Source organism: Lacerta agilis, chromosome 9 (assembly GCF_009819535.1).
Source record: "Lacerta agilis isolate rLacAgi1 chromosome 9, rLacAgi1.pri, whole genome shotgun sequence".
In the NCBI taxonomy this organism is placed as follows: Eukaryota; Metazoa; Chordata; class Lepidosauria; order Squamata; family Lacertidae; genus Lacerta; species Lacerta agilis.
The window spans coordinates 65444184-65469406 of NC_046320.1; the positions used below are offsets into that span (position 1 = coordinate 65444184).

The 25223-nt window shown below is 46.2% G+C and overlaps 1 protein-coding gene across 1 annotated transcript in view; it reads right to left on the minus strand.

Moving 5' to 3' along the window:
• Nucleotides 1-17462, minus strand: part of ADAMTS3 (ADAM metallopeptidase with thrombospondin type 1 motif 3) — a 134220-nt gene extending 116758 nt beyond the window's left edge. The window contains exons 1-3 of the mRNA XM_033159580.1: nt 17394-17462; nt 12631-12658; nt 4686-4978 (exon numbers count right to left, since the gene is read on the minus strand). Coding sequence (XP_033015471.1) covers nt 4686-4978; nt 12631-12658; nt 17394-17462 — 390 coding nt within the window. The remainder of the gene's footprint in view (nt 1-4685; nt 4979-12630; nt 12659-17393) is intronic.
• Nucleotides 17463-25223: the final 7761 nt, after the last annotated feature.

Here is a 25223-nt window from a genome sequence, read left to right on the forward strand (position 1 = left end):
AGCATGACTAAATTGCTTCTGGTGCAATGGGACAACGTTATGGAAACCAGAGTGCACAGAAATGCCATTTACCTTCCCGCCAAAGCGGTACCTATTTATCTACTTGCACCGGCATGCTTTCAAACTGCTAGATTGGCAGGAGCTGGGGCAGAGCAACAGTAGCTCACCCCATCGCAGGGATTCGAACCGCTGCCCTTCCGATCAGCAAGCCCAGGAGGCTCAGTAGTTTAGACCACAGCGCCACCCACGTCCCTACCACACTCTAACCATATACTAACAGAGGAGAAGCAGCACTATTCCATTCATGTCCAGCTTGGGAAAATTTAGAGACATCCAGGGACACGTAGAATGCCTTTGATCTGAACCAGGGCAGATAACACTATGAGTTGATCCTTAGTTTAGAGAAAAGGCAATGAAGAGGCGACATGATAAAAGTACATAAAATCATGGACGGTATGGAGAAAATGCATAGAGAAGAGTTTTTCTTCCTATCTCATAACACTAGAACTCAGGGCTATCCAATGAAGCTGAATGTTGGAAGACTCGGGTTGGATAAAAGAAAGGAGTTCTTCTCGCAACATGTAGTCGGGGTCTTTGGATGAAGGGTGGTATACCAGAAGAAGAAGAAGAAGAGAAGAAGAAGAAGAAGAGAAGAAGAAGAAGAAGAAGAAGAAGAAGAAGAAACAGTTAAACTGTTAATCAATAGGAGTATAGCATCTAGATCAAGGGAAGTAATAGTACCACTGTATTCCGCTCTGGTCAGACCTCACCTGGAATACTGTGTCCAGTTCTGGGCACCACAGTTCAAGAAGGATACTGACAAGCTGGAACGTGTCCAGAAGAGGGCAACCAAAATGGTCAAAGGCCTGGAAACAATGCCTTATGAGGAACGGCTTAGGGAGCTGGGTATGTTTAGCCTGGAGAAGAGAAGGTTAAGGGGTGATATGATAGCCATGTTCATATATATAAAAGGATGTCATATAGAGGAGGGAGAAAGGTTGTTTTCTGCTGCTCCAGAGAAGCGGACACTATGATAAACTATGGAGCTTGCTCTCACAGGAGGTATCGAGGGCTCCCTACTTGGCTGTTTTTTAAAGAGGATTAGAAATAGTCCTGTTCTCCTAGGTGGCAGTGGCTACAAGACACAAAGACCATGTTTTGCCTGTGGTGTCAGGGGCAATATGCTTCTGAATATCAGTTGCTTGGAGTTACAAATAGTGAGAGCCAGGGGCACCATCTTGCACCTAAGATGGGGGGGCAGCACGAGGCGCGTGCTCTCATGACACGAGATGTCGCATCTTCGGGAGGAGGCCAAGTTCAGAGCCCGGCATGGTGTGGCTTCTTCTCTCACTCAGGAGGAGCCAACCATTGAACCTAAGCATGCCCAGCCTCCTCCACTCCTCAACATAGAGGGTGCCAAAGACCCCTCTGCCCCTAAGAGTTGGCATGCCTGGTGAGAGTGCTGTCGCTCCTGGTTCTTGCTGGTGGCCTTTCCAGAAGCATATGGATGACCACAGGACACTGGACCGTATGGGCCTTTGGCCTGATCTAGGAGGACTCTTCTTAAGTTCTTTTGCAGCGCACAAATTGCTATGCCTCCAGTCTGCAGTTTGTGCAATGCTGGGCAATAATGTCATGAACTGCCCTTGACTGGGCTCCAAACTATAAGAGATGGAAAAGCATGCAGAATTAACATGTTTTGATGATCTGTGGTTTCATTATTTCAGATGGCTTGACTTATTGCATATTTTCTGGTGCCTTTATTGTTCCTCTCACTGTCTTGTCATTTGACCCTCATTTTCTCTCACCTCAGCTGCCCTCTGTTTTGCGTCCGCTTTAAAGACAGGACGGAATTTCTACATTACGAGATTCCCAAATGCTTAGACCCTGCCAAGGGTCCACTCTCTCGTTCCAAGATATTGCTCAAGCAGAGCAACCCATATACATCCCCAGCAGCAATGTTGGTGTTTGGTTCTGAAGGAACTTGCACAGATCAGCTTTGTAAATTGAGCTTGTAAATTTTCCTGGTTGCAACACACAGTCTGGGATCTCACAGGTGAGCCATCGCTTGCTATTGCTATCCAGCAATGCACACCTATGAAAAAAAAGGTGTGTGACCTCTAAGGGTTCAGTCCAGGTGGCCATGATAACCAAGGCTGACCTGAAAAGTAAAGGAATTATGTAGCTACCTTGTTCATTGTCCACAGTTGCATTCTAAAAATGCAAAATCAGAGAGAGAGAGAGAGAGAGAGAGGAGAGAGAGAGAGAGAGAGGGAGAGAGGTCTGGGAGGACTCCAGGTTTTTTGATAGTATCAACACCTACCTCTCCATCAGCTAATTCTCAGGTCTTTTTGAAACTTATCCCTAGGGACGAGGGAGGAATTGCACTCATTTTGAAACTAAACATGCACTGGTACAAAGTCACATATGCCAATTTTGCATTGCACTTCTCCAGCCAACTAATGTGTGCAAAAACGCATATACTGAGGTAACGTGTGCATAAAAGTGCATATATTGAGGGGAATAACAAACATTAATTCAGGTGATGTTAGTGGAAATTGCTTTGCAAAAATGCACTACTAGTCAAAATCGCATAGAATAGTGCCCATTCAGCATTCAAATACTGATGAATTTTCATGAGGTTGTTTTTTAAACAAACACCAGTTTATTGGGCATGATATTCAGCTTTGCAATAGTTACCGCAGGACTGAGAAAGGACATTCCAAGACTGAATACCAAATGTTAACCAAAAAAAACACCCCACATCACCCTCAACATCAATGACAAATATTTATCACTTTAAAATGAAGAACAGCAATAATGCAAATGCATTACTGTTTCATAAGTACTAGCAAGGACAAGACTGACAAATCCTGGATGCAATGAAACCTCATGGAACCATTCAGACTAACTGCACACTTTAATATCATTATCTGTCTTTTGTGACAGCTTTTCCAGGACGGCTGTGTGCTGGATTCACCAAAGGGCCAAATACTGAGCCGGAATGGACTATTTGTACTGAGCATGCCATAATTCGAATTGAGTTTTAAACATCCTGCGATCCACACTGTGCAGGAATGAATCCTTCTGCTTAAGAGCTGTTGGACTTGAGAATCAACTCCTGTGTGGAGCTAAGGGATCCCCACCCAACCTTTTTGAAACCCAGTGTTAAATCTATGTTAAAATAGGGTTTTAAAAACCTTTACCCCTGCCCTCTTTCTTCAGGGACGGATCCAGTGCAAGGTGAAAGTCCCCTGGGTGAAACTGAGTGAATTGACCCAATCTGGGGGTCACAGATCAGGGGTCCGTGCACAGCCCTGATTTCCTGATATGGGCCACCATAACCATTCAAGTTTTCTAAATACCCACTCACATTGTCTCCTGCTTATTTATTTACACTCCCCCTCCTCCCCAATGAGCTCAAGGCTTTTCCCAGTCCATTTCATTCTCACAATAAGCCTCTGACGTAATCTACACTGAAAGATAGTCACTGGCTCAAAGTTTGTGCAAAGTGAGGATTTGAACTTCCATCTCTCCAGTCCTAACCAAACACTCTAACCGCTACACCACACCAGTTCCCCCACACCACCAGAATCTCTTCCAGCAGACCCGACAGATTCCAGTGCTAAATCCACCAAGAGGGAAGCTGTCGTCTTGACGTGAACTGAGATTTTGAATCGAAGCTACATCCATCTCCTGTGGTGCTCAGCAAAGGACACAGAACGGTGCAGACAAATTAATTGTCTTATCCCATAATGAAGCACAACTGCTGGAGCCGAGGAGGCTTGGTCCCCTGAGTTTTGTTTGCATGGCAGACCAAACGTAAAATTGATATGCGAGCGAATCTGAACTCTTTAGATACAGTGTTGGAGAACCTGTGGACCTCTACTGCAAATCCCATCCTTGCTGCTGGTTGTGGCTTATGGAAGTTGGAGCCCAACAACATCTGAGGGGAGCAGGGGTTCAGGTTCACCACCCCTGCTTTGAAAGAAGGGCAGAGGAGAGGGGAGGGGCCCTTGAATCAACCTCTAGCCTCACCAGTGAAAAGGATCCTGGGTAGTCAGAGAAGGAAATACATTTACCCCAAAACACCGAAGAGCAACTGTCCTGCTGACTGAAGCAAGGAAGCTTTGAGTTCCAAAACAGAAAAAAAAAAACATTCCCCCATCCCGTTTGGAAAACATTCCAAATTTATATATTTATTTCTTGCCCGTCCTTCACCCTAAGGTCCCAGTGCAGTATTTCTCAAACTTGGGTCCCCAGCTGTTGTTGGACTACAATTCCCATCATCCCTAGCTAGCAGGAACAGTGGTCATGGATGATGGGAGCTGTGGTCCGACAACATCAAAAGGCATATTAAAAGTAATGTTAGAACAACTTAACAACGTAGATATAAGGTGGGTCCTAAAAAACAAACATCACGAGTGTTAAAAACCAAGGTAAAGAAGTGTCTTCAGCATTTGCCAGAAGCTGTACAATAAGGTGCTGGGTGCATCTCTGTGGGGAGGGAGTCCAGAGCTTAGGGGCCACCACAGAGAAGGCTCTGAGAGTGGGGAAACTACCAAGCACCTGAGAAGGTCTGTAGCGAAGGAGTCAACCTTTCAGCTATTATGAGTTACTGATGATGTTTGTGACAGAAACAACCCAAATATTGACGCTATCAGTAACCAAAAAGAATATCTTACCAGACCATCGCAGTTGCTAATAGCAACTGAAGCACTTGGGATATCCACAAGATCTCCAACGTAAGCACAGTCGGTCGATAATGATTCTTTTTTCCATATTCTTTCGGTGACAGTGCCACTCTGACCTAGGCCAACGCCATCCGTTCCATTTCTTGTTTCCACAGAGTCTTCGTACCACTCCACCACAGCTCCAGGAGCTATTAGATGAGTGTTAGGCCTCAGTCTAAGATGGAACTCCCTTCCAAATGCAGATACATTGATAATAGAGTTGCTTGGGGCTTGCCAATACCTCTCTCACGGCTCTTCTTGAACGGCTTGCGGAAACTCTATGGGAGATGTAGCTTCCGTCGCTCTGGTGCTGATCGGGGTGCTAAGACATACTGCTTTAGCTTGTGTTCTGATGTTTCTGTTAGAAAAAGAAAAAGAAGAAGAGTTTGGATTTGATATCCACTTTATCACTACCCGAAGGAGTCTCAAAGCGGCTAACATTCTCCTTTCCCTTCCTCCCCCACAACAAACACTCTGTGAGGTGAGTGGGGCTGAGAGACTTCAAGAAGTGTGACTAGCCCAAGGTCACCCAGCAGCTGCATGTGGAGGAGCGGAGACGCGAACCCGGTTCACCAGATTACGAGTCTACCGCTCTTAACCACTACACCACACAAAGGCAGCATTATATCAATGTCAATGTCAAAGCAGACACAGCCATCGATATTGCGCATCATAACATCAGAGAGAACCCTTTTGGATCAGTTCAAAGACTTCGAATCACAGAATTGTAGACTTGGAAGGGACCCAGTGGGTCATCTAGTCCAACCCCCTGCAATGCAGGAATCTCAGCTAAAAGCATCCATGACATCTAGTCCATCATCCTTTATCCACTACAGCCACTTCACTACCTATGGAAAGACCTCAATTTCCATAAGCTATGGGGATTCATTTCTACAGCAGGCAGTAATGGACACCACCTTAAATGCCGGGAAACTCAGAAGAAGTGTGTGTTCTTGTTCTTGAATTCCACTTGCTGGTTTCCCCATGGCATCTGGGTGGCGACTGTGAGAAGGGGTGCCAAATGTTGCTGTTGCACAGGGCGCTGCTGAAATTTGAGATCCCCAGGTCCGCCACTGCCACAAACACAATACTTTTCAAATGACACAGTTAGCACAAACAAGAGTAATATGATGTGCCAGAACTGAATGTGTGTGCATGTGTGTATAAAATCTGCATGAGTAGTAGCAGTGAGAGTCCACTGTACAGACATTTCCCTTTAGGATGATGATTAGGTTCAGCCTTTCAGCTACAGTTCAGAAACAGTGTTGTTGTTGTTTTTTAAAAGTCCTGTAACCATCTCCCTGGGACGCGGGTGGCGCTATGGGTTAAACCACAGAGCCTAGGGCTTGCTGATCACAAGGTCGGCGGTTCGAATCCTGCGACGGGGTGAGCTCCCGTTGCTCGGTCCCAGCTCTTGCCCACCTAGCAGTTCGAAAGCACTTCAAAAGTGCAAGTAGATAAATAGGTACCACTCCAGCGGGAAAGTAAACAGCGTTTCCATGCACTGCTCTGGTTCGCCAGAAGCGGCTTAGTCATGCTGGCCACGACCCGGAAGCTGTACGCCGGCTCCCTCAACCTATAGAGCGAGATGAGCGCCACAACCCCAGAGTCGGACACGACTGGACCTGATGGTCAGGGGTCCCTTTACCCTTTAACCATCTCCCCACATTTCAGCATGCGGGCAGAAGGGAAGAAGAAGTAGAAGTAGAAGTAGAAGAAGAAGAAGAAGAGAAGAAGAAGAGGAGGAGGAGGAGGAGGGGAGGAGTTTGGATTTGATATCCCGCTTTTCACTACCCGAAGGAGTCTCAAAGCGGCTCACATTCTCCTTTCCCTTCCTCCCCCACAACAAACACTCTGTGAGTGGGGGCTGAGAGACTTCAAAGAAGTGTGACTAGCCCAAGGTCACCCAGCAGCTGCATGTGGAGGAGCGGAGACACGAACCTGGTTCCCCAGATTACGAGTATACCACTCTTAACCACTACACCACACTGGCTCTCTTGAAGAAAGCAAGCTCTTCAAGGAGCAGAACCGACTAACTATGAGCAGGTGAGAATAAAGAGGGGAGAAGGAGACACCAGCAGGATTGTCTGCAGTCAGCAGAGAGCTTCCCAAGATCCACAAATATAGAAATGGAAGTCTGTTGCCCTCCCCCTCTTCAAGTAGTCAAAGGCAATTAAAATTAAATGTGGCATGCTTAAACCTGAAGACATCCAGGCTTCTCAGTTGGCTTCCTTTGTCCCTTTTCCAGAGTCTACAGTCTATGGAAATGCAATTCCATCCACTGGTGGTGGAAAACAATATTTTCCCCCTCTCTTCATTCTCTCCCACACATCAATTCCAGCACATCCTCTTTAGCTAATTAGGAGCTCTGCTAATAGCCAATAATAGTAAAAAGGGGGAAGAAGAAGATAAGAGTGAAAATGCTTACGCACAAATTTTTAAACTTGGACGCAGCCATTGATTCCAATGGAAGAGCCAAATAAGTGCTCCAGACTGCAGCATAAGGGATTTTAAAATTGTCCTGATTTTGTTTCTCAGACTCCTTCATTTCTGCTGCAGTTGCAAAATGGTTACGTTGTAAGGTTTTGCTCAAGAAAGCACATGTAGTCTCGTAAGGAAGCATTCCAACACATGTAATTAAGCAAAAGGGAGGCATTTTTTAAAAAAAAGTGTTACAACTTTTTAGCAGAATTCTCAGAGGGAGCTAAAAAAAGGGGGGGTCAAAAAATCAGGTCTGCTGGACCACCCAAGTTGATCCCTTCTACCTTACTGGAGTTAACGTGCATGTGTGATCTCATTCACGTTATTGGAGCTCATTGCAACTCATGGTCTCTCATAACACGAGAACTTGTAAAGGTAAAGGTAAAGGGACCCCTGACCATCAGGTCCAGTCATCTCCGACTCTGGGGTTGCGGCGCTCATCTCGCTCTATAGGCCGAGGGAGCCGGCGTTTGTCCGCAGACAGCTTCCGGGTCATGTGGCCAGCATGACAAAGCCGCTTCTGGCGAACCAGAGCAGCACACGGAAACGCCGTTTACCTTCCCGCTGGAGCAGTCCCTATTTATCTACTTGCACTTTGACGTGCTTTCGTGCTTTGGTGGGCAGGAGCTGGGACCGAGCAACGGGAGCTCACCCCGTGGCAGGGATTCGAACTGCCAACCTTCTGATCAGCAAGCCCTGGGCTCAGTGGTTTAACCCACAGCGCCACCTGGGTCACACGAGAACTTGTGGACATCAATAAAGCTGGATGCTGAAAGATTCGGGACAGATAAAATGAAGCACCTCTACAGTTGTTGCAGAGTTAGACCGTGGAACTCCCTCCCACAGGAGGAAGTGATGGCCACCAACTAAGATGGCTACAAAGAGGACTGGGCAAACTGATAGAGAAGAGAGAGTTATTGAAGGCTTCTAGCCATGATGGCTATGCTCCGCCTCCACAGCTGGAGGCAGCGACGTTGCTGGAAATTGCAAGAATGGGAAAGGATCTTGTCCTTGGGTCCTGCTTGCAGGTTCCCTATAGGGATCCGAGTGGTCTCTGTGAGAACAGGATGTTGGACTAGAGGGGTCCCCTTCAGTTCTTCTTACACCACTTTGACTCCGAACTTTGTGCCAACTTGAATGAAACATTGGGGGGCAAAGAAGCGCTGCCCTGCACAACTGATCACATGATGTGTTGCACAGAACATAAGGCTATCTTATGCATCCTTTTCTTGGCAGTAAGCCCCAATAAAATAAGCAGGATGTACTCCTAATGTAAGGGACGGTGGTGGCGCTGTGGTCTAAACCACTGAGCCTAGGGCTTGCTGATCAGAAGGTCGGCAGTTCGAATCCCTGCGACGGGGTGAGCTCCCATTGTTCAGTCCCAGCTCCTGCCAACCTAGCAGTTCGAAAGCATGTCAAAGTGCAAGTAGTTGAATAGGTACTGTTCCGGCGGAAAGGTAAATGCGTTTCCGTGCGCTGCTCTGGTTCGCCAGAAGCGGCTTAGTCATGCTTGCCACATGACCCGGAAGCTGTCTGTGGACAAACATCGGCTCCCTCGACCTATAGAGCAAGATGAGCACGTAACCCCAGAGTCGTCCATGACTGGACCTAACGGTCAGGGGTACCTTTACATTTTTTACTCCTAATTAAATATGCTAAACGTGTAATGGCATTTTTTCATTCACAATTACTTTTTCTTTCATTCATTTTTTCCCTCACTCTGTCTTTTTTATATATATAAATGAAATTCTCTTAATAAAATATTAATTTTAAAAATGTAAGCATGTTTAGACTGAAATCTAATAGCCTAATAGTCCTGGAAGTACATTTCCCTGTTCAGCCTGAGATGACAACTCCCAATGGGCCACTTAAAATTCCCCCGTTGATTCAGAACTTAAAAGGGGCTCATTTATCACCCCAGTATGTCTGGTTCGGCCTACAGGGAGTCATCAAGGAAGCTCCGCAAGGCCTCTCCTAAAGGCAGCTGGCCAATGTCATCCCGCGAAGTTCGAAAGCCAAGCTCTTGTCAGAAACTCGTCAGTGTTATCAGAATTCTATCACCTCCCGGCTCCACATGCCAGGCAGAATGAGAGAGCCGAGAGACGAGAGGGCTCAGCCAAAAGGGCTTTGCAACACAAACTGCCCTGCACACATCCAAGATTGTTTCTTCCCTAGCCGCAAGAGCTAAAAATACTTTTTTTTTATTGTTAGCAATATGTCATCGGATGACGCATGAGAATTGCTCTTTGCTTTAAATTATATATGAAAGATGCAGCTCCATAATTCCACTATATATTGTAACGGAAAAATCCCAGATGTGGAACTGCCCAGCCACCTGGCCCTTAGGGATAAGCCCACTGGCTTCTGCGGAGTTAAATAAAAGAAGTCCAGCCACTGGAGCAAGGACAAGACAGGGTTTATTGTGCAATAGGTTACAGTCAAACTGCACCCCTAGAGCAGTGTTACAAGAACTTTTAAAAACTATCATATCCCAGAATACAGTTTGGAAACATCATTACTACATCATCACTACATCACGAAAGGGAAGGGTTATACATGATTGACATGTAGGAAAAACAGGAAAAACAAGATTAACATATGGGGAAAACAGAGCAATATCAGGGAGATAGCCCTGAGAAGTGTGAATGGGTGTTAAGTACTGGCAAGGATACCTTGAGCACTTATCTGGGAGAGAACAATGGGATTCTGGTTGAGGGATATTAGCCTGAAGCACCCAGAGATTACCTGCTGAGGCATTTCCCTGTGTACGTGGTCTCTCGCCTACTGGATCATGGCAGAGAGATGGGTCCCCTTAAGGGCATCAATCCATACCCCAAATGAGTTTACTCGGGAAGAGACTTTGCTTAGGTGACCCCCCCCCCATATTTCCGTAACACTATAATATCCTTATTCTCCAGTTTGGATGCCTAGAAGTCTACTTTTGCCGGGCAAATCCCTGCCTCCCAGATGGCGAGGTGCCACAATCGGATTCACTGGATGACTGTAGGCCAGTGGTGGCTGGTATTGCTAGGGCGAGAAGCACAGAAACCAACAGGAAGAGAAGCCAGATACAATGACAGACACTCCCTGACTGTGGATAAGAAGGCAGAGAAGTGAGGACTGAGTGAGGACAGACTGAGGTCGGTGCGGTAGCGCCCCAGTCACTCTAATGGTGCAGCTGCTGTAAGCTCCTTGGGGCAGGGAACCAAGCCCCTACTCGTGTATTGCCTAGCCTATCGGTGCTTCAAAAACAACAACAACCATTGAGCAGTAAGAGTGTCACATTGATGGAGCATGTGTAGACAGGTGCATTGCAAAGGGGAGCACACACATTAAGCAGCGATGTGCGGTCAGTGGACCAAGGGGACCAGTCTAGTCCTCTAAATGTTCCCTTGGTGCCTCCTTCCCAAAGCCCAGGAAGCTTCTGCCCGGCTTAGGGAGGCACAATGTTCATGCGCGCAACATCAGGACATCAATACATCTCGTGTGTGACATCACCCCCCCCAACCCATTGCCATCACAAGGTGGTGCCTCTGGCCCTGATTTCCCCTCTATGAAAAATTTCACCGCACACCACTGACATTAAGCCACAGACTATGGGTGATTTCAGGAAAAAAGGGAAAAATGCCTATTTGTTTACAGGGACTTGTTGATTAGCAGTGGAGGATAAAATTGGTTCAGTTTGAATGTCAATGCAAATCTACTTAATTTGCACTTTCCTCCCAATTTGCGCTTCTCTGAATTTTGCGATACAGCTCGCCAGTGAAATAGCACATAGAAAAATGTTTATATCATGGGAAAGCATGCATAAAGATGCAAATACTGGCAAAGGAAATGCATTGTATTGGGAACATCGCATTTTAAAATGTGTCTCAAATGAAGTTCCATGGAAAAATGTGTACGCTAGGAGAAATTTGTGCAAATGCAGAGAAATGCCACAGGACGATAAAGGGGGGGGGAACATGGCAATTACCATTCATGTTTGCATCAGAATTATTTAACACCCCTATCCATGGCATATAACCTCTGAATATGATGGCCCAATTTAGCTGTCGCAACTTGCAGCCAAGGAAGGACTGCATTTTGTCCAGTTCCCTTTTAAGACAGCTGGATTGTGTTTCTGTCAACTGCCCATCCTTGTCGCAGAACCAAACTTCAGAAAACTGGTCCTTTTTGCTCCGAGGCCACCTAAGAATACAAGGAGCTGAGCTGTCAAACTGGAGAAGAGCTCAGAGCAAAAGGTCAGAGAAAGAGATCGCAAAAGCTCTGAGGCAGCCTTTTGAAGTGTTCAGGATGCGAGCTTTCGCCTGCTAGAAGAGCCACCAAACAGGTTTAAACCTCCCTATTAAGGGGTCAAAGGCACCAGAAATTTAGCTTTCAAGGACTGGCTGACTTGGCAACTCATCTCTCTCTCTCCCCCCCCCCCCAGCTCCCCACAGCCCCAAGATGATATGGTTTCCAGTTGGCAAGCGCTGAATGAATACGAATCTGAAAAATCCACAGACATTTCAGGAGCATTTTCTTTCCTGCTACGCAGAAAACAAGATGCCAGGTTCACACATGGAGGGAAATTAAGAAACGGTTACGAGAGCTTCCGTTACAAGCCCATAGGCATTTCGTTAGCTCGTCTGCCCACACACAGCTCTGCAATAGTGTTGACAGCTGCCAAGGCTGGAAGTGACAGCCCCCAGCTCTGGCCACAGCTGACTTGGGTCGGGATCCACCAGAGCTACACGTTTTGAGTGTTTCCCTAGATGGAGAAGGAACCCAAGGCACTGGACTCAGTCCGCCTGCCCATAATTACTGTACATAAGAACATCAGAAGAGATTGCTGGATCAGGCCAAAGGCTTGATTTAAATACAGGTATCTGTCTAAAAATAATACCCCACCCATCTGGCGGGGTTGCCCCAGTCACTCTGGGCAGCTCCCAACACATACAGGTGAAACTCGAAAAATTAGAATATCGTGGAAAGGTTCGTTCTTTCAGTAATTCAACTTAAAAGGTGAAACTAATATATGAGATAGACTCTTGACGTGCAAAGCGAGATATGTCAAGCCTTTATTTGTCAAATTGTGATGATTATGGCGTACAGCTGATGAGAACCCCAAATTAACAATTTCAACTTTGGGGTTTTCATCAGCTGTGCGCCATAATCATCACAATTATAACAAGCAAAGGCTTGACATATTTCACTTTGCATGTCATGAGTCTATCTCATATATTAAACTCCAGTAGCTAATGAAAACAATTGCTTACATAAATGGACTTTTCCACGATATTCTAATTTTTCGAGTTTCACCTGTATAAATAATAAAGTAATAGCAATAGTAGTTATTATTATTATTATTATTAGAAGTAGTAGTAGTAGTATTTTATATACAAACCGCAAACAAGATACAACTGAATGGTCTTACCTGCTTGAATAACGTCTTCTTTAGCAGCCTGGAAAAACAAACAATAATTTGTTTTATTCATTAACTATACACATATAGATCAACTTTTGGCACTCCAAGCGGTGTACATAAAAAAACAATTATGAAACGATATTAAATGACAGAAGAGTGGCAAACAGAGAAACCAAATCAATAGTCCAACAATCAAATCACCAGCAGGGTGTAGTGTGGTTAGACTATTGCAGTGTTTTTCAACCTTTTTTTGGGCAAAGGCACACTTGTTTCATGAAAAAATCACGAGGCTCACCACCATTAGAAAATGTTAAAAAATTTAACTCTGTGCCTATATTGACTAATATAAAGTAATTTTTCAATTTTTCCCACGGCACACCAGGCAACATCTCGCGGCACACTAGTGTGCCGCGGAACAGTGGTTGAAAAACACTGGACTATTGGACCATATGGGGACCAGAGTTCAAATCCGCCCCCAACTCAGCCAAGAGGCTCACTGGTGCCAATCACTGCCTCTCATGATAAAATGAGGAAGGGGGAGAACCAGTTACACCACCTTGGTCTCCTTGGAGGAAAGTGGGAGATAAATCTAATACATAAATAGAACTTCAAAAAAAGGAGTTCCATAATCCTTGAAGGGGCTGCCACAGAAAAGGTCCTGCCCCATGCAGGAGCACCAGTCTAGCCTATTTCGATGGTGGGAACCTCAAAAGAACTTCAGAGTAGGCTGCAATGTACCAGTAAGCAGCCCTTCAGATGTCCTAGCCCCAAGCCACTTAGGGGATGAAATGTGTACCTCTGTAGTTGTTGCTGGACTTCAACTTCCATTAGCCCCCACCAGCACAGCCAATGAGACAGGGAGGATGGGAATTGTAGTTCAACAAGATCTAGAGGTACACACATCCCCACCTCTGCTTTATTAGGCAAGAAGAAGCACTTGGACTTTTTCAGGTGAGTGGGTGTGGGAGAATGCTAATGCTACTTTGCTTCTGATCATGATGAAGATAGTCAGTGTATGTTTCTGGAAAAGTAACAAAGCAAGGGCACCCAGATGCTGGAATAAGTAAGGACTATCTAGCTCGGCATTATGATTCTAGCAGGGGCCAAGCAAATGTCACCAAGCAGAGCAAACAAAAAGCGATAGAATCACAGAATTGTAGAGTTAGAATCTAGTCCAAACCCCTGCAATGCACGAATATTTTGCCTGACTGGGACTCGAACCCACAACCCTAAGATTAAGAGTTCCTGCTCCGCTGGCTGAGCTACTCATTGCCTGTTTTCACCCCTAGCCAGTGGAGACTGCAGCCCACCAGCCTCAGTCAGTCCTCAGCCAGCCCTCACCTGTCTCAGTCCAGGGACGGTCATCAGCTTCCTCTTCCTCAGTCTCAGTTTCGCACCCACGGAACTCACCAAAGAGGATGATGGGAACCAGACCAGAATTAGATGGCTCTACCCATCTCTGGCTCTTGCTCCACCAGCCACCGGCTTTGGCGCCATCTACTGTTGGCCTCCCGGACTTCCACCCTACCAGTTCCCAATCACCAATGTCCCTAACAATTTGTATTCAGAAGTATACTAATTTTGTCCACTGAGGATCCATGCTTCAGAGCAGTTTGCTATGTTTGCGAAGGACAAACTTGTTGGTCTAGCCAGCTTATCCTACACTGTTCTACCTCCTCCTGCCATCCACAACACACACCCCCACTGCCCCACATCCAGGAACGGTGCTGCCCTTAAGTGAATAAACAGCTGTCCCCCAATGCACTAATAAGACTCCATAAATAATATGTTTCACATAAACAGCTTGAGCTAATAAACCCAGATTTCTGAATGGGCCATTCTGTAATGCTGCAGTGCTGCGCCAAAAAATTAGAGTCTGGTGGCTGAAGGAATACTTTAAAAGCTAATTAAACCCACGATTCCTGTTGTAGGGGGAACAAGCAAACATGAATCCTGACAGCTCTCCAGGGACACAAAGCCAAAGAAACCAAGACAAGTGGCAGTCTCTCTCTTTTTTTCTGCCCTAGAACTGAGCTAGCAGAGAAAGAAGTACAGTTAGATCTCGAGCGAACAGGTTTTGCAGGTGCATCGAGTGCTTCAAAAAGCCTGCAAAACTTATTTGATCAAAGATGATGGCAAAGGGAGGGAGGGAAATGAGTTCCCGGGAAGTGATGGCTTTATCCATAGCAAATCTGAAAGTCTGTTGCATCTCATACCTATTTGCATTCACAGCAACCAACATGCAGCGGAAGAAACCCAAGTTCGGGAATGTAGGAAGGCCCACAAAAACTGTGGAGAAACAAGAACTCGGGCACAACGATGATTTAAATGATTCAAGTTTTCAAGTCTCTTATGGATAGATTTGTTTCTTAAAGTTTATAGCCAGTGAAATTAATGCGCCAGGACAAGGCCCTGTTTGGAGATTCTTCTTCAGCTAATAGAGTCTTAATTTTTTAAGGTCGACGTTTACTGGTTCTAAGTCTTAAAACTTTAAGACTCTATTACCTGAAGAAGAATCTCCGAAACAGGGCACATTAATTTCACCTGGCATAAACTTTAAGAAACAAATCTATCCATAAGAGACTTGAAAAACTTGAATCATTTAAATCATCGTTGTGGCCCGAGTTCTTGTTTCTCCACAATTTTCTGCACCACAAAGAAAATTAACAGCAACCAGCAAAAGCACAGTCTGGGGCAGGGGCTCCATCTCACCCTCAGGATTGTGGGTGCCTGCCACCATAACATGGACTTGCGATATCACACATCAGCACATAGTGTGGCGATGTCACACATGATGTGGAACGTCGTGTTGCATTTTCGGAGAGGGGTCCTTCCAGCTCTACATTCTATGATTCTGTGATCTGGCTGGTGACGTGAAAATAGGATGCCGAGCTAGATGGGCCTTGGAAATGATATAGCAGGGCTGTTCTGATGTTCTTAAGTATCAGCTACAGCTGAAAAGAGCCTGCGAGAAAATTGCAAGTATTCTCAGATGAGTGGGAAGAAGAGCCCTTTGACTTGAATGGGCTTTTTTAAATAAATAAATAAATAAAGGTTCATTCATGCTTCCCAAGCACAAAGAAGAGGAATGCATTGAATGTGTTTCACAATGGAACCAACCTGGGACGCCCAGGAGCATCTCACCTTCGAGTAAGGATGCTCCTGACATCTGGTGGCTGTTCTAGTAAGCTAAGGATACAAACATCTCCCAAGAAATGATGGCACCTTTGGACCATTTCCCTCATGGGAAAAACAAATCCGTGCCAACCTGGGGCAGGTGGGATGAGATGACCTGTTTGCTCAGGTGATATCTCTTTGCGTGGGCAAGGTCTCCAAGTTTTGTTACACTGGGGCGAGGAATCAATTATTTCATTATTTGTGCAAACACTGGAGTGCATCTCCACTGGGTCATACTTCGAGTACTGAAGTTCCATTGGCTTCAATGGAGTATGAGTACTGCACTGGTGTATGCACAATATTTTTAAAAAATATAAGCAATGCCTTTACAGTCTCACGGATTTCAGCTGGGCTACTCTAAACACAACTAACAGTGCACGCCAAACTGTGACTACTCAGATGTAAGTCCTATTGAATTCAATGGGGATGACTCTCAGGTACGTGAGCTTAGGATCCCTGCCTAAATTGGGTCCCAGACCATTGACAATCTGCTATTTATTTATTTTAATGATTGTAAAAAGGAAAACAAAAAACACCTCTAAGCAGTTAGAAAATTGCCAATGAAAGATTGTTAAAAACAGGTATTAAAACATCCAGAAAGATAATTAAAACAACAATAGGCTAAAAAGGCTTGTGTTTTAATCTCAGCTTCCACGTGTCCGGATAGGCTTGCCTAAGCAAAAGCGTTTTAAACAGGAGCTGAAAAGGGTACAGAGAGGGATTCTGCCTGCTGTCAATAGGCAGGGAGTTCCGAAGGGCAGGTGTTGCCACGCTTACTTCAACCTTGTCTCTACTTGACGGATCCCAAGGGCATCATAACTCCCTAATATAGAGGGAAAGTATGCAATGGGGGAGTTCTCTTGCGCAAGCCACAGTGAAGAGAACGGGAGCCACGGAGGGGCTCGTGTAAGAGAAGCCCCCCCACACACACACACCTGCGGAATTGCACACGGAATGAACGCTTTCACACGCACACGCTCGCCCCCAGAGAGACGAATAAGAACATCCCCATTTCCATCACCCGCTGACTCCGTTCCCCGGGCTAGAGGACAGCAGTTAATCTGCACAGCAGCCTCTTCACCTTGGGCTCCTGAGGAAGAGCTGCTAAGAATCTTGCAATTTAATACTCACAAGCCAATCCGTTACACACACACTCTCACACACACGGAAAAGAAAAGAGAGAGAGAAAGCGTGTTAGCAAAAGAGAAAGTTGGAAACAAACGAAGTTCTTCTATTACGCTACAAATTAGAACCTTAAGGCAATTCTGGGCTCCTTTGCCAAGCAGTAATTCCATGCAGGAGCCAAGGATATCATCACACAATCAAAACCCCTTTTCTTTCTTTCTTTTTGAAAGGGAGGGGGGGAGAGAAATGGCTGAAGAAAGTGGGTTTATTTAAAAAAAAACCACCAGGAAGAACAGAGTTTGGAAAGGAGCAATAAAGTCTTCCCACCATCACCTCCAATCAATCAATCAAGTAATAAATAAATAAATAAAGTAAAAGTAATAAATAAATGATAGTAATTAGTAGTACATGGAGGTGATGGAAGGGATGTGCGTTGTTATGCAGGCTTCTTGGGATATACATGGACTTACTTGTTCGTCAGCTGAAGTCTTCAACTGCACCAGAGCCGCTGCTGTGAAGCACAATGACAGGAGAATCATGCCGAAGTGAGTTTCTCGAAAGAAAAAAAGCAAAAAAAAGCAAAAAGGATGGATGGTGGATGATGGATATAGGACAGCCTATATGCACTTTTTTAAAAAATAAATAAATAAATAATAACGGAAGTAAAATGTTGCGGGGTGGTGTGAGGCGCAGAATGAAAAATTGCACTTCTGAATGGGGGAAAAAAGAAGCGGGCAATTTTAATGTATTTATTTCAAGGAGCCGGAGAGAGAATTCCCTGATGGTCCTCTTTGGCGCTTTGCACAGCCCGCAGCGCGCGCGCTTCCGTCCCGGCTGGCAGCCTGCGCTCTCTTGCAAAGCAGCTCCTTCGCCGCGCAGGAGGAGGAAGGCAGAGCCGTGGCGAGGGGCGGAGAAAGCCAAGGAGGGCGGAGGAGGCGGGGGAGAAGGGTGGGAGACTCCTGCCTGGACGCACGGACCAGCCCCTTTTAAGATTCTCCTTCCTTCCTTCCTTCCTTCCTTCCTTCCTTCCTTCCTTCCCCTCTCCCGCTGCCCGGGGTCTCTTCCTAGGCGGCCGGGAAAGGGCGAGAGCGCACAGCCTCCTCTTTCGCCACTCAGCTCCTCTCATTGTAACCTGCTGGGCGCGCTAATAAAGCCACCGCTCCGGAGTCCGCCCCTCTTGGCCACGCTCCACCTCTCCAGCCAGAGACTTCAAGGAGTCCCTTCGATGCTCTGGCGAGGCGGGAAGCTCCTTTGGCTGCGCTCCGGCGTGAGCGCGGACACCAGCGCTCCGGAGCAGGGGCGCACAGCTGAACTGCGCCGGGCGCAAGCTGCCTGAGAGCGCACGGCGCGGGAGTCGAGGACACCCGTGAAGCTGCAGATGGAGGAAGAAGCTTCATCCCAAGTCTCACCTTTGGAGCACCTCACTCAGCCTTGCTTACCTTGACCGGCAGCTGCCCTCCGGGGTTTCAGCCAGGGGGCGTTCTCAGGCAGCTGTGCCTGGAGATATCAGGGATTGAGCCTTTGCTATCTGCAAAAGCTGACGGTTCAGCGCTGAGGGTGAAACCTGGGTCTGAAACCTTGGAGAATCTCTGCCAGTTAGTGTAGAGGTTTTGCAGTATGTCAGTTGCTTGTGTTTCTTCCACATGGTTTTTAGGCTGCTGGATCAGGCCAGCATCCTGTTCTCACAGTGGCCTCCCAGATGCCTGCGAGAAACTCTCAAGCAGAACCTGAGCACAAGAGCCCTCTTCCCTCCTGTGATTCCATCAACTGGACTTGTAGACATTAGCAGATGCAGACTTGCACAGACTTGCAGACATTTGCAAAGGGCCACACACAAAGAGAGGTTAACCTCTGCTGTACAGAATGGCGGTGGGGTTAGTTTCGCCAGTTCACATTTCCTGCAAATAAGGGCCGTAGGATCAGGCCAATGGCCCACCTAGCTCAGTATCCTGTTCTCACAGTGGCCAACCAAATGCCTCTGGGAAACTGCTAGCAGGATCGGAACACAAAACCATTCTCGCCCGTCCTCCATGGTTTCCATCGATTAGTATTCAGAAGCATTGCTGTCTCTGGCAGTGGAGATTTTGTTGTTGTTGTTCAGTCGTTCAGTCGTGTCCGACTCTTCGTGAACCCATGGACCAGAGCACGCCAGGCACGCCTATCCTTCACTGCCTCTCGCAGTTTGGCCAAACTCATGTTAGTAGCTTCGAGAACACTGTCCAACCATCTCATCCTCTGTCGTCCCCTTCTCCTTGTGCCCTCCATCTTTCCCAACATCAGGGTCTTTTCTAGGGAGTCTTCTCTTCTCATGAGGTGGCCAAAGTACTGGAGCCTCAACTTGAGGATCTGTCCTTCTAGTGAGCACTCAGGGCTGATTTCTTTGAGAATGGATAGGTTTGATCTTCTTGCACTCCATGGGACTCTCAAGAGTCTCCTCCAGCACCATAATTCAAAAGCTTCACTGAATTTCAGTATTATGAGAGAGGAGGGACCCCCACCACCACTTTCTCTATGCCATGCATCATTTTATAAGTGATGTCAGTCACCTCTCACCTTCCTCTAAGCTGAAAAGTCCCAAATGCTGCACAGTCCCCATTCACTCCAATATCCACTCTCCCTTCCGCTAACCTTATCAGTTTCCCTGGAGATCAGATAGGGAGAGAAAGAGAAAGGATGGTGGAGCAGAGAAATGGCAGGATATCAGGATGGACTTGAATCCCAGTACAAGGCGGTATGAGAGGCATCAGCTGGAAGTGTTTTCTTCTGGATAGCTGGTGTGGTTGGATTTGGAACTGAATCAGCATAACTTATGAATGACGGAAATGCGCATTAATAGAAAAGGGGGCATTTCTGGTTTTGGCTACACTCTTTGATAAATCTCAAGAGAGCGCTTCAGCTGCAAATAGGTCTCAAAATATTCAAGTGGCTTCCACAGACACATGGGAAGCTGAAATTTGACAGGCCTCTAAAAATGCCGTTCCCACTCTTGAGTGGGCATGAAAATGCCACCCACCTTTTCCCTTGGGAAAGAAGACTCAGGTGGTATCTTTTTTGGGGGGGGGAGTTGTGACTGCTCCACCTCTCAGTGTGGACCAATTTTTGAAGAAGAGGGAGCAGGTTTTTAAGTGTCCCCAAACACTCCAGTCTCTTCTTCCAAGTCCCCCCCCCATGCTGCATGGGCCTTGACTAGCTGCCCATTTGGGAGGTGAGTAGAATTTTTGGGGGGGTGGGAACCCCTAACTGGCCTTGGGACTCCTCTTTTTCACCTACTTCAAATTGTCGGGACTTTTGTGTCTGCAGCGGCATTGGATTTCATTGGGTTTCATTAGCTATTAGTCTGGGAAGGAATAGCAAGTCAATAGACGGAGTAAAGAACTGAGTAATGGGCACTGGGGTCACTGGGGTTCCCTTTATGGCTGGCATGAGTGAACATTGGGTTGAATGATGAGCTGGTGGGAGCACTGTGCACTTGCCAACATACATATCCAAGGTTGGAGGATGGATGGCGGCTAACAGATTGAGGTTGAATCCTAACAAGACAGAAGTACTGTTTCTTGGGGGCAGGGTGCAGGCAGGTGTGGAGGATTCCCTGGTCCTGAATGGGGTAACTGTCCCCTGAAGGACCAGGTGCGCAGCCTGGGAGTCATTTTGGACTCACAGCTGTCCATGGAGGCGCAGGTCAATTCTGCATCCACGGCAGCTGTCTACCAGCTCCATCTGGTACGCAGGCTGAGACCCTGCCTGCCCGCAGACTGTTATCTGCCACTTGGACTACTGTAATGCACTCTACGTGGGGCTACATTTGAAGGTGACCTGGAAACTACAACTAATCCAGAATGTGGCAGCTAAACTAGTGACTGGGAGTGGCCGCCGAGACCAAATAACACCGGTCCTGAAAAACCTACATTGGCTCCCAGTATGTTTCCAAGCACAATTCAAAGTGTTGGTGCTGACCTTTAAAGCCCCAAATCGCCTCGGCCCAGTATACTTGAAGGAGCGTCTCCACCCCCACCGTTTAGCCCAAACACAGAGGTCCAGTGCAGAGGGCCTTCTGGCAGTTCCCTCATTGCGAGAAGTGAGGTTACAGGGAACCAGGCAGAGGGCCTTCTCAGTAGTGGCGCCTGCCCTGTGGAACGCCCTCCCATCAGATGTCAAGGAAATAAACAACTATCTGACTTTTAGAAGACATCTGAAAGCAGCCCTGTTTAGGGAAGTTTTTATTGTTTCATCTTTTATCGTGTTTTTAGTATTCTGTTGGGAGCTGCCCAGAGTTGCTGGGGAAACCCAGCCAGATGGGTGGGGTATTAATAATAATAATAATATAATAATAATAATAATTGGAACAATGAGAAATAATTCTCCAAATCCTTTGCTGTGGAGCCAAGAAGTAGAGAGTAACAAGGTTCCTGCTGTTTAGGCAGCTTTCCTGCCCAGAGAATATTATGGTTTAACTAGTTTTAATTTGGTTTGCAGATCCTCTAGGCTGCTATATTTAATAATATAGCACAATTCACAATTCTTCACAATTCTTCATCCCGAGTCTTCTTTGTACACCCTTTTCTGTGAAACTCTGGGCAAAGTTTGCTTCATGCTGGTTTGTAACTGCAGTGGGCACTGCAGCACAGAATGAACCAAGGCTGTGTGGAATATTGGGCAGTTGAAGTTCCCCTTTCACACACTTGAATCAGTCTCTGATTGGGGAGGAGGGTTGCAAGTCTCCAGGAATGCAAGTCTGAATACGGCAGAATTCACGCAGAAGGCATTTTCCCTTTGTTTAACAGCCCCCAGATTGGAGGAAGAAGAAGCATATCTCAGAAAAATAGAAAGCTAGCATATACCCTCATCAGATCATCTGTTAATCTAGCCCAGGAGTCCCCAAACTAAGGCCAGGGGCCGGATGCGGCCCAATTGCCTTCTAAATCTGGCCCACGGATGGTCCGGGAATCAGCGTGTTTTAACATGAGTAGAATGTGTCCTTTTATTTAAAATGCATCTCTGGGTTATTTGTGGGGTCTGCCTGGTGTTTTTATATGAGTGGAATGTGTGCTTTTATTTAAAATGCATCTCTGAGTTATTTGTGGGGCATAGGAATTCATTCATTTTTTTTCCAAAATATAGTCCAGCCCCCCACAAGGTCTGAGGGACAGTGGACCAGCCCCCTGCTGAAAAAGTTTGCTGACCCCTGATCTAGCCCAATATAATCAACACTGGCTGGTAGCAGATCTCCGGGTTTTTAGTTAGGAGGAGTCTTACCTATCTGGAGATACCAGGGATTGAACCTGAGACTTTTGACATGTCCTGCATGTTTTCTATCACTGAGCTACAGCCCATCAGCCCCAGGGCAGATGTTAACATTTCAGAATGCAACCTACTAAAAACCTTCCAAGACAACAATGCCCACTTACGCCACAAAGAACTCATAACCCCCTACTCTCAGCAGCCAGAAACATCATAACCAGACACTGGAGAGACCTGTCAGGAGTAAGCATGGACCAATGGTACCAAGAAGTATGGGAAATAACAGCCCTACTAGAAAAATTAACCAATAAACTGAAACTGACACGGGGACAAATAGAAGAAGACGCCTTCACCCTGGTATGGCTCCCCTTCATCACACACACAGCCCAACAAGACAATGACAAAAATCCACCGACAGCATACGAATCAATATGGCTAACCTGATCCAAAACACCCACCCACCCCACTCACACAGGAAACCAAAGACCACCACAGCCAACCACAAATGAACAACCACACCCTAGGCCAACCCCAACCTCTCTCACCACCAGAGGAACACAAGCGAACAGCAGAGAACCTGCACAAGCGACGCTGACACAAAACCCCACATATATTAAGTTAAATATAAACGTCGCCACCCGACCCCACCCCCACTCATCTTCCCCCCCTCCACCTCTTTCCCCCTTTTCTTTCTAATGTCTCAACAAATGAAACCGATTTGTAAAAAAAAATGTTATATGGGGGGGGGAATATGAGAGAGAGACATTGCACATCCCTTTGTAAATCAAGGAAATCTTTAATAAAAATACATTAAAAATGTGTGTGCACAGGCAGGTGTGCATGCTATCTAACTGTTTTTCTTATTTTAAATATTTATTAGCAGCTCTTCATTGCAACAGGAATCCCAGAGCCGGTCATAAAATTTCATACCAACCAAATACCCCAAGGCTGATTATTTGCATCACCAACACAACTCATTTCTATAGCACTCTCACTTTTGTCAAGGGCGTTATACAATCTTGCAGCATGCATCTTTGGAACAAGCATCTGAGGGAAGCCATTCATGTGCCCATTTTACATGCCAGTGAACTGATCATAAAGTCACTTTTATAGTAGAAGAAGAAGAGAGAAGAGTTTGGATTTGATATCCTTTATCACTACCCGAAGGAGTCTCAAAGCGGCTAATATTCTCCTTTCCCTTCCTCCCCACAACAAAAACTCTGCGAGGTGACAGGTAGGTAGCCGTGTTGGTCTGCCATAGTCAAAACAAAATAAAATAAAAAATTCCTTCCAGTAGCACCTTAGAGACCAACTAAGTTTGTTCCTGGTATGAGCTTTCGTGTGCATGCACACTTCTTCAGATACACTGAAACGGAAGTCACCAGACCCTTAAATATAGTGAGGGAGTGGGGAGGGGTATTACTCAGAAGGGGGTGGGAATGGGTGATTGGCTGATAGGTGTGGAAAACCTGTTGACAAACTGCAATTTTTACAGGGTCTTACAGGAAAGGCAAGGGGTGGGATGGCTAAAGATAGCTTTGTCATGTATCATGAGATAAGAATCCAATGTCTCTGTTCAGATCAGTTTTCTCCATGGTTTTAAGTTTGGTGATTAGTTGCAATTAGTTGTGAGGTGAGTGGGACTTCAGAGAAGTGTAACTAGCCCAAGGTCACCCAGCAGCTGCATGTGGAGGAGCGGAGACGCGAACCCGGTTCCCCAGATTACGAGTCTACCGCTCTCAACCACTATACCACACTGGCTCTATAGGTGACATGATCTGATAATGTGCATAATTAGGCATGCATAAGCCTGTTGGAATCTATTAGTTAAGGCCACGGATGGACTTTGGTCATACAGTGCCCTGAGCAAGGACAAAATCTGGTGCCCCCCCTTGCCTTCCATTCTGTGCATGCTCTCAAGTGTGCTACATCATAGTTTTGCACCCCCTTGACTTGGTGCCCTGTGCGGGGGAACTGCCTGCACCACCCAAAATGAAGGTTGCATTCTGAAACTGTTCCTAGGGGCTGGAGAATGTCTCATGGACAAGGAAGAATTGCTGAGATTCCTGCAATGCAGGGGGTTGGACTAGATGATTCTAGGGGTCCCTTCCAATTCTACAATTTTTAAATTATGTTATTCTAATTAAACGAGGCATGAGGGGTTCACAATCCACATTAAGCCAAGGTATGGGTTGGCCCACATATGGGCTTCAAATAATTGCCTTTGCAAACATGCTCCGAACTCTATTTGAGGAAAGCAGTTTCTGGGCATTTGCACAGAAAATACAGCATGCAGGAAAAAGTTTTAACTGAACACACATGTGCACGTATGCATGCATGCAGCAGCTCAAGTCCAGATTCCAGGTGTGTTTTTTTGGGGGGGGGGTTGGGGGGAAGGGGGCATGCATATTAGTTCATGATCACAAATAATCTCCTTCTAGGATGGACATTCTTAATGAAACAGCATCTTTTCCATACGTTAGAAACTGTGGAGAATATTGTATTACACGAGCCAGAGTTAATTGCTTTAAAAGACGCCCTCGATTTCACGAGAGCATGAAATGGAGAAATTCGGTGGCTTTATTATTTCAGAGTGCCGGAGAGTAGAATTTATGGCAGAGATTTAACAGCAAGACCCGTGAAAGTGAAGTTCTGAGTCCAACGTAGAATGTAGTCAGGAGAGGGAGAAGACTGTCAAATATTTATTTCGCTCCGGCTATGCAAAAGTCAATGTACAGCAAATGAGCTGACGTGCAGCTCGCCACTCTGAAGATAGGATTTATAAAACCGTTCAGATTTCTATGACATTAGTGACCTTAAAAAATAGGCTGTTAAAATAAATGCCCAGAATATTAATGCAACTGCTAGAAGTTTCCCTGGGACATGCTTGCTGTGCGTGCCCCACTTTGGAATTCTGAGAAGTTCTAGTTTCTCATGTGCACCTCAGCAGAGCACAGAGATCCTGTGATTTGCCATTTCAGTGAGTTAGCCCGGCTGCGAAGAAACATGAAAATCTCATCAAGATGCAGACTTATTCATTCACGGTGCTCCATACAGTCATA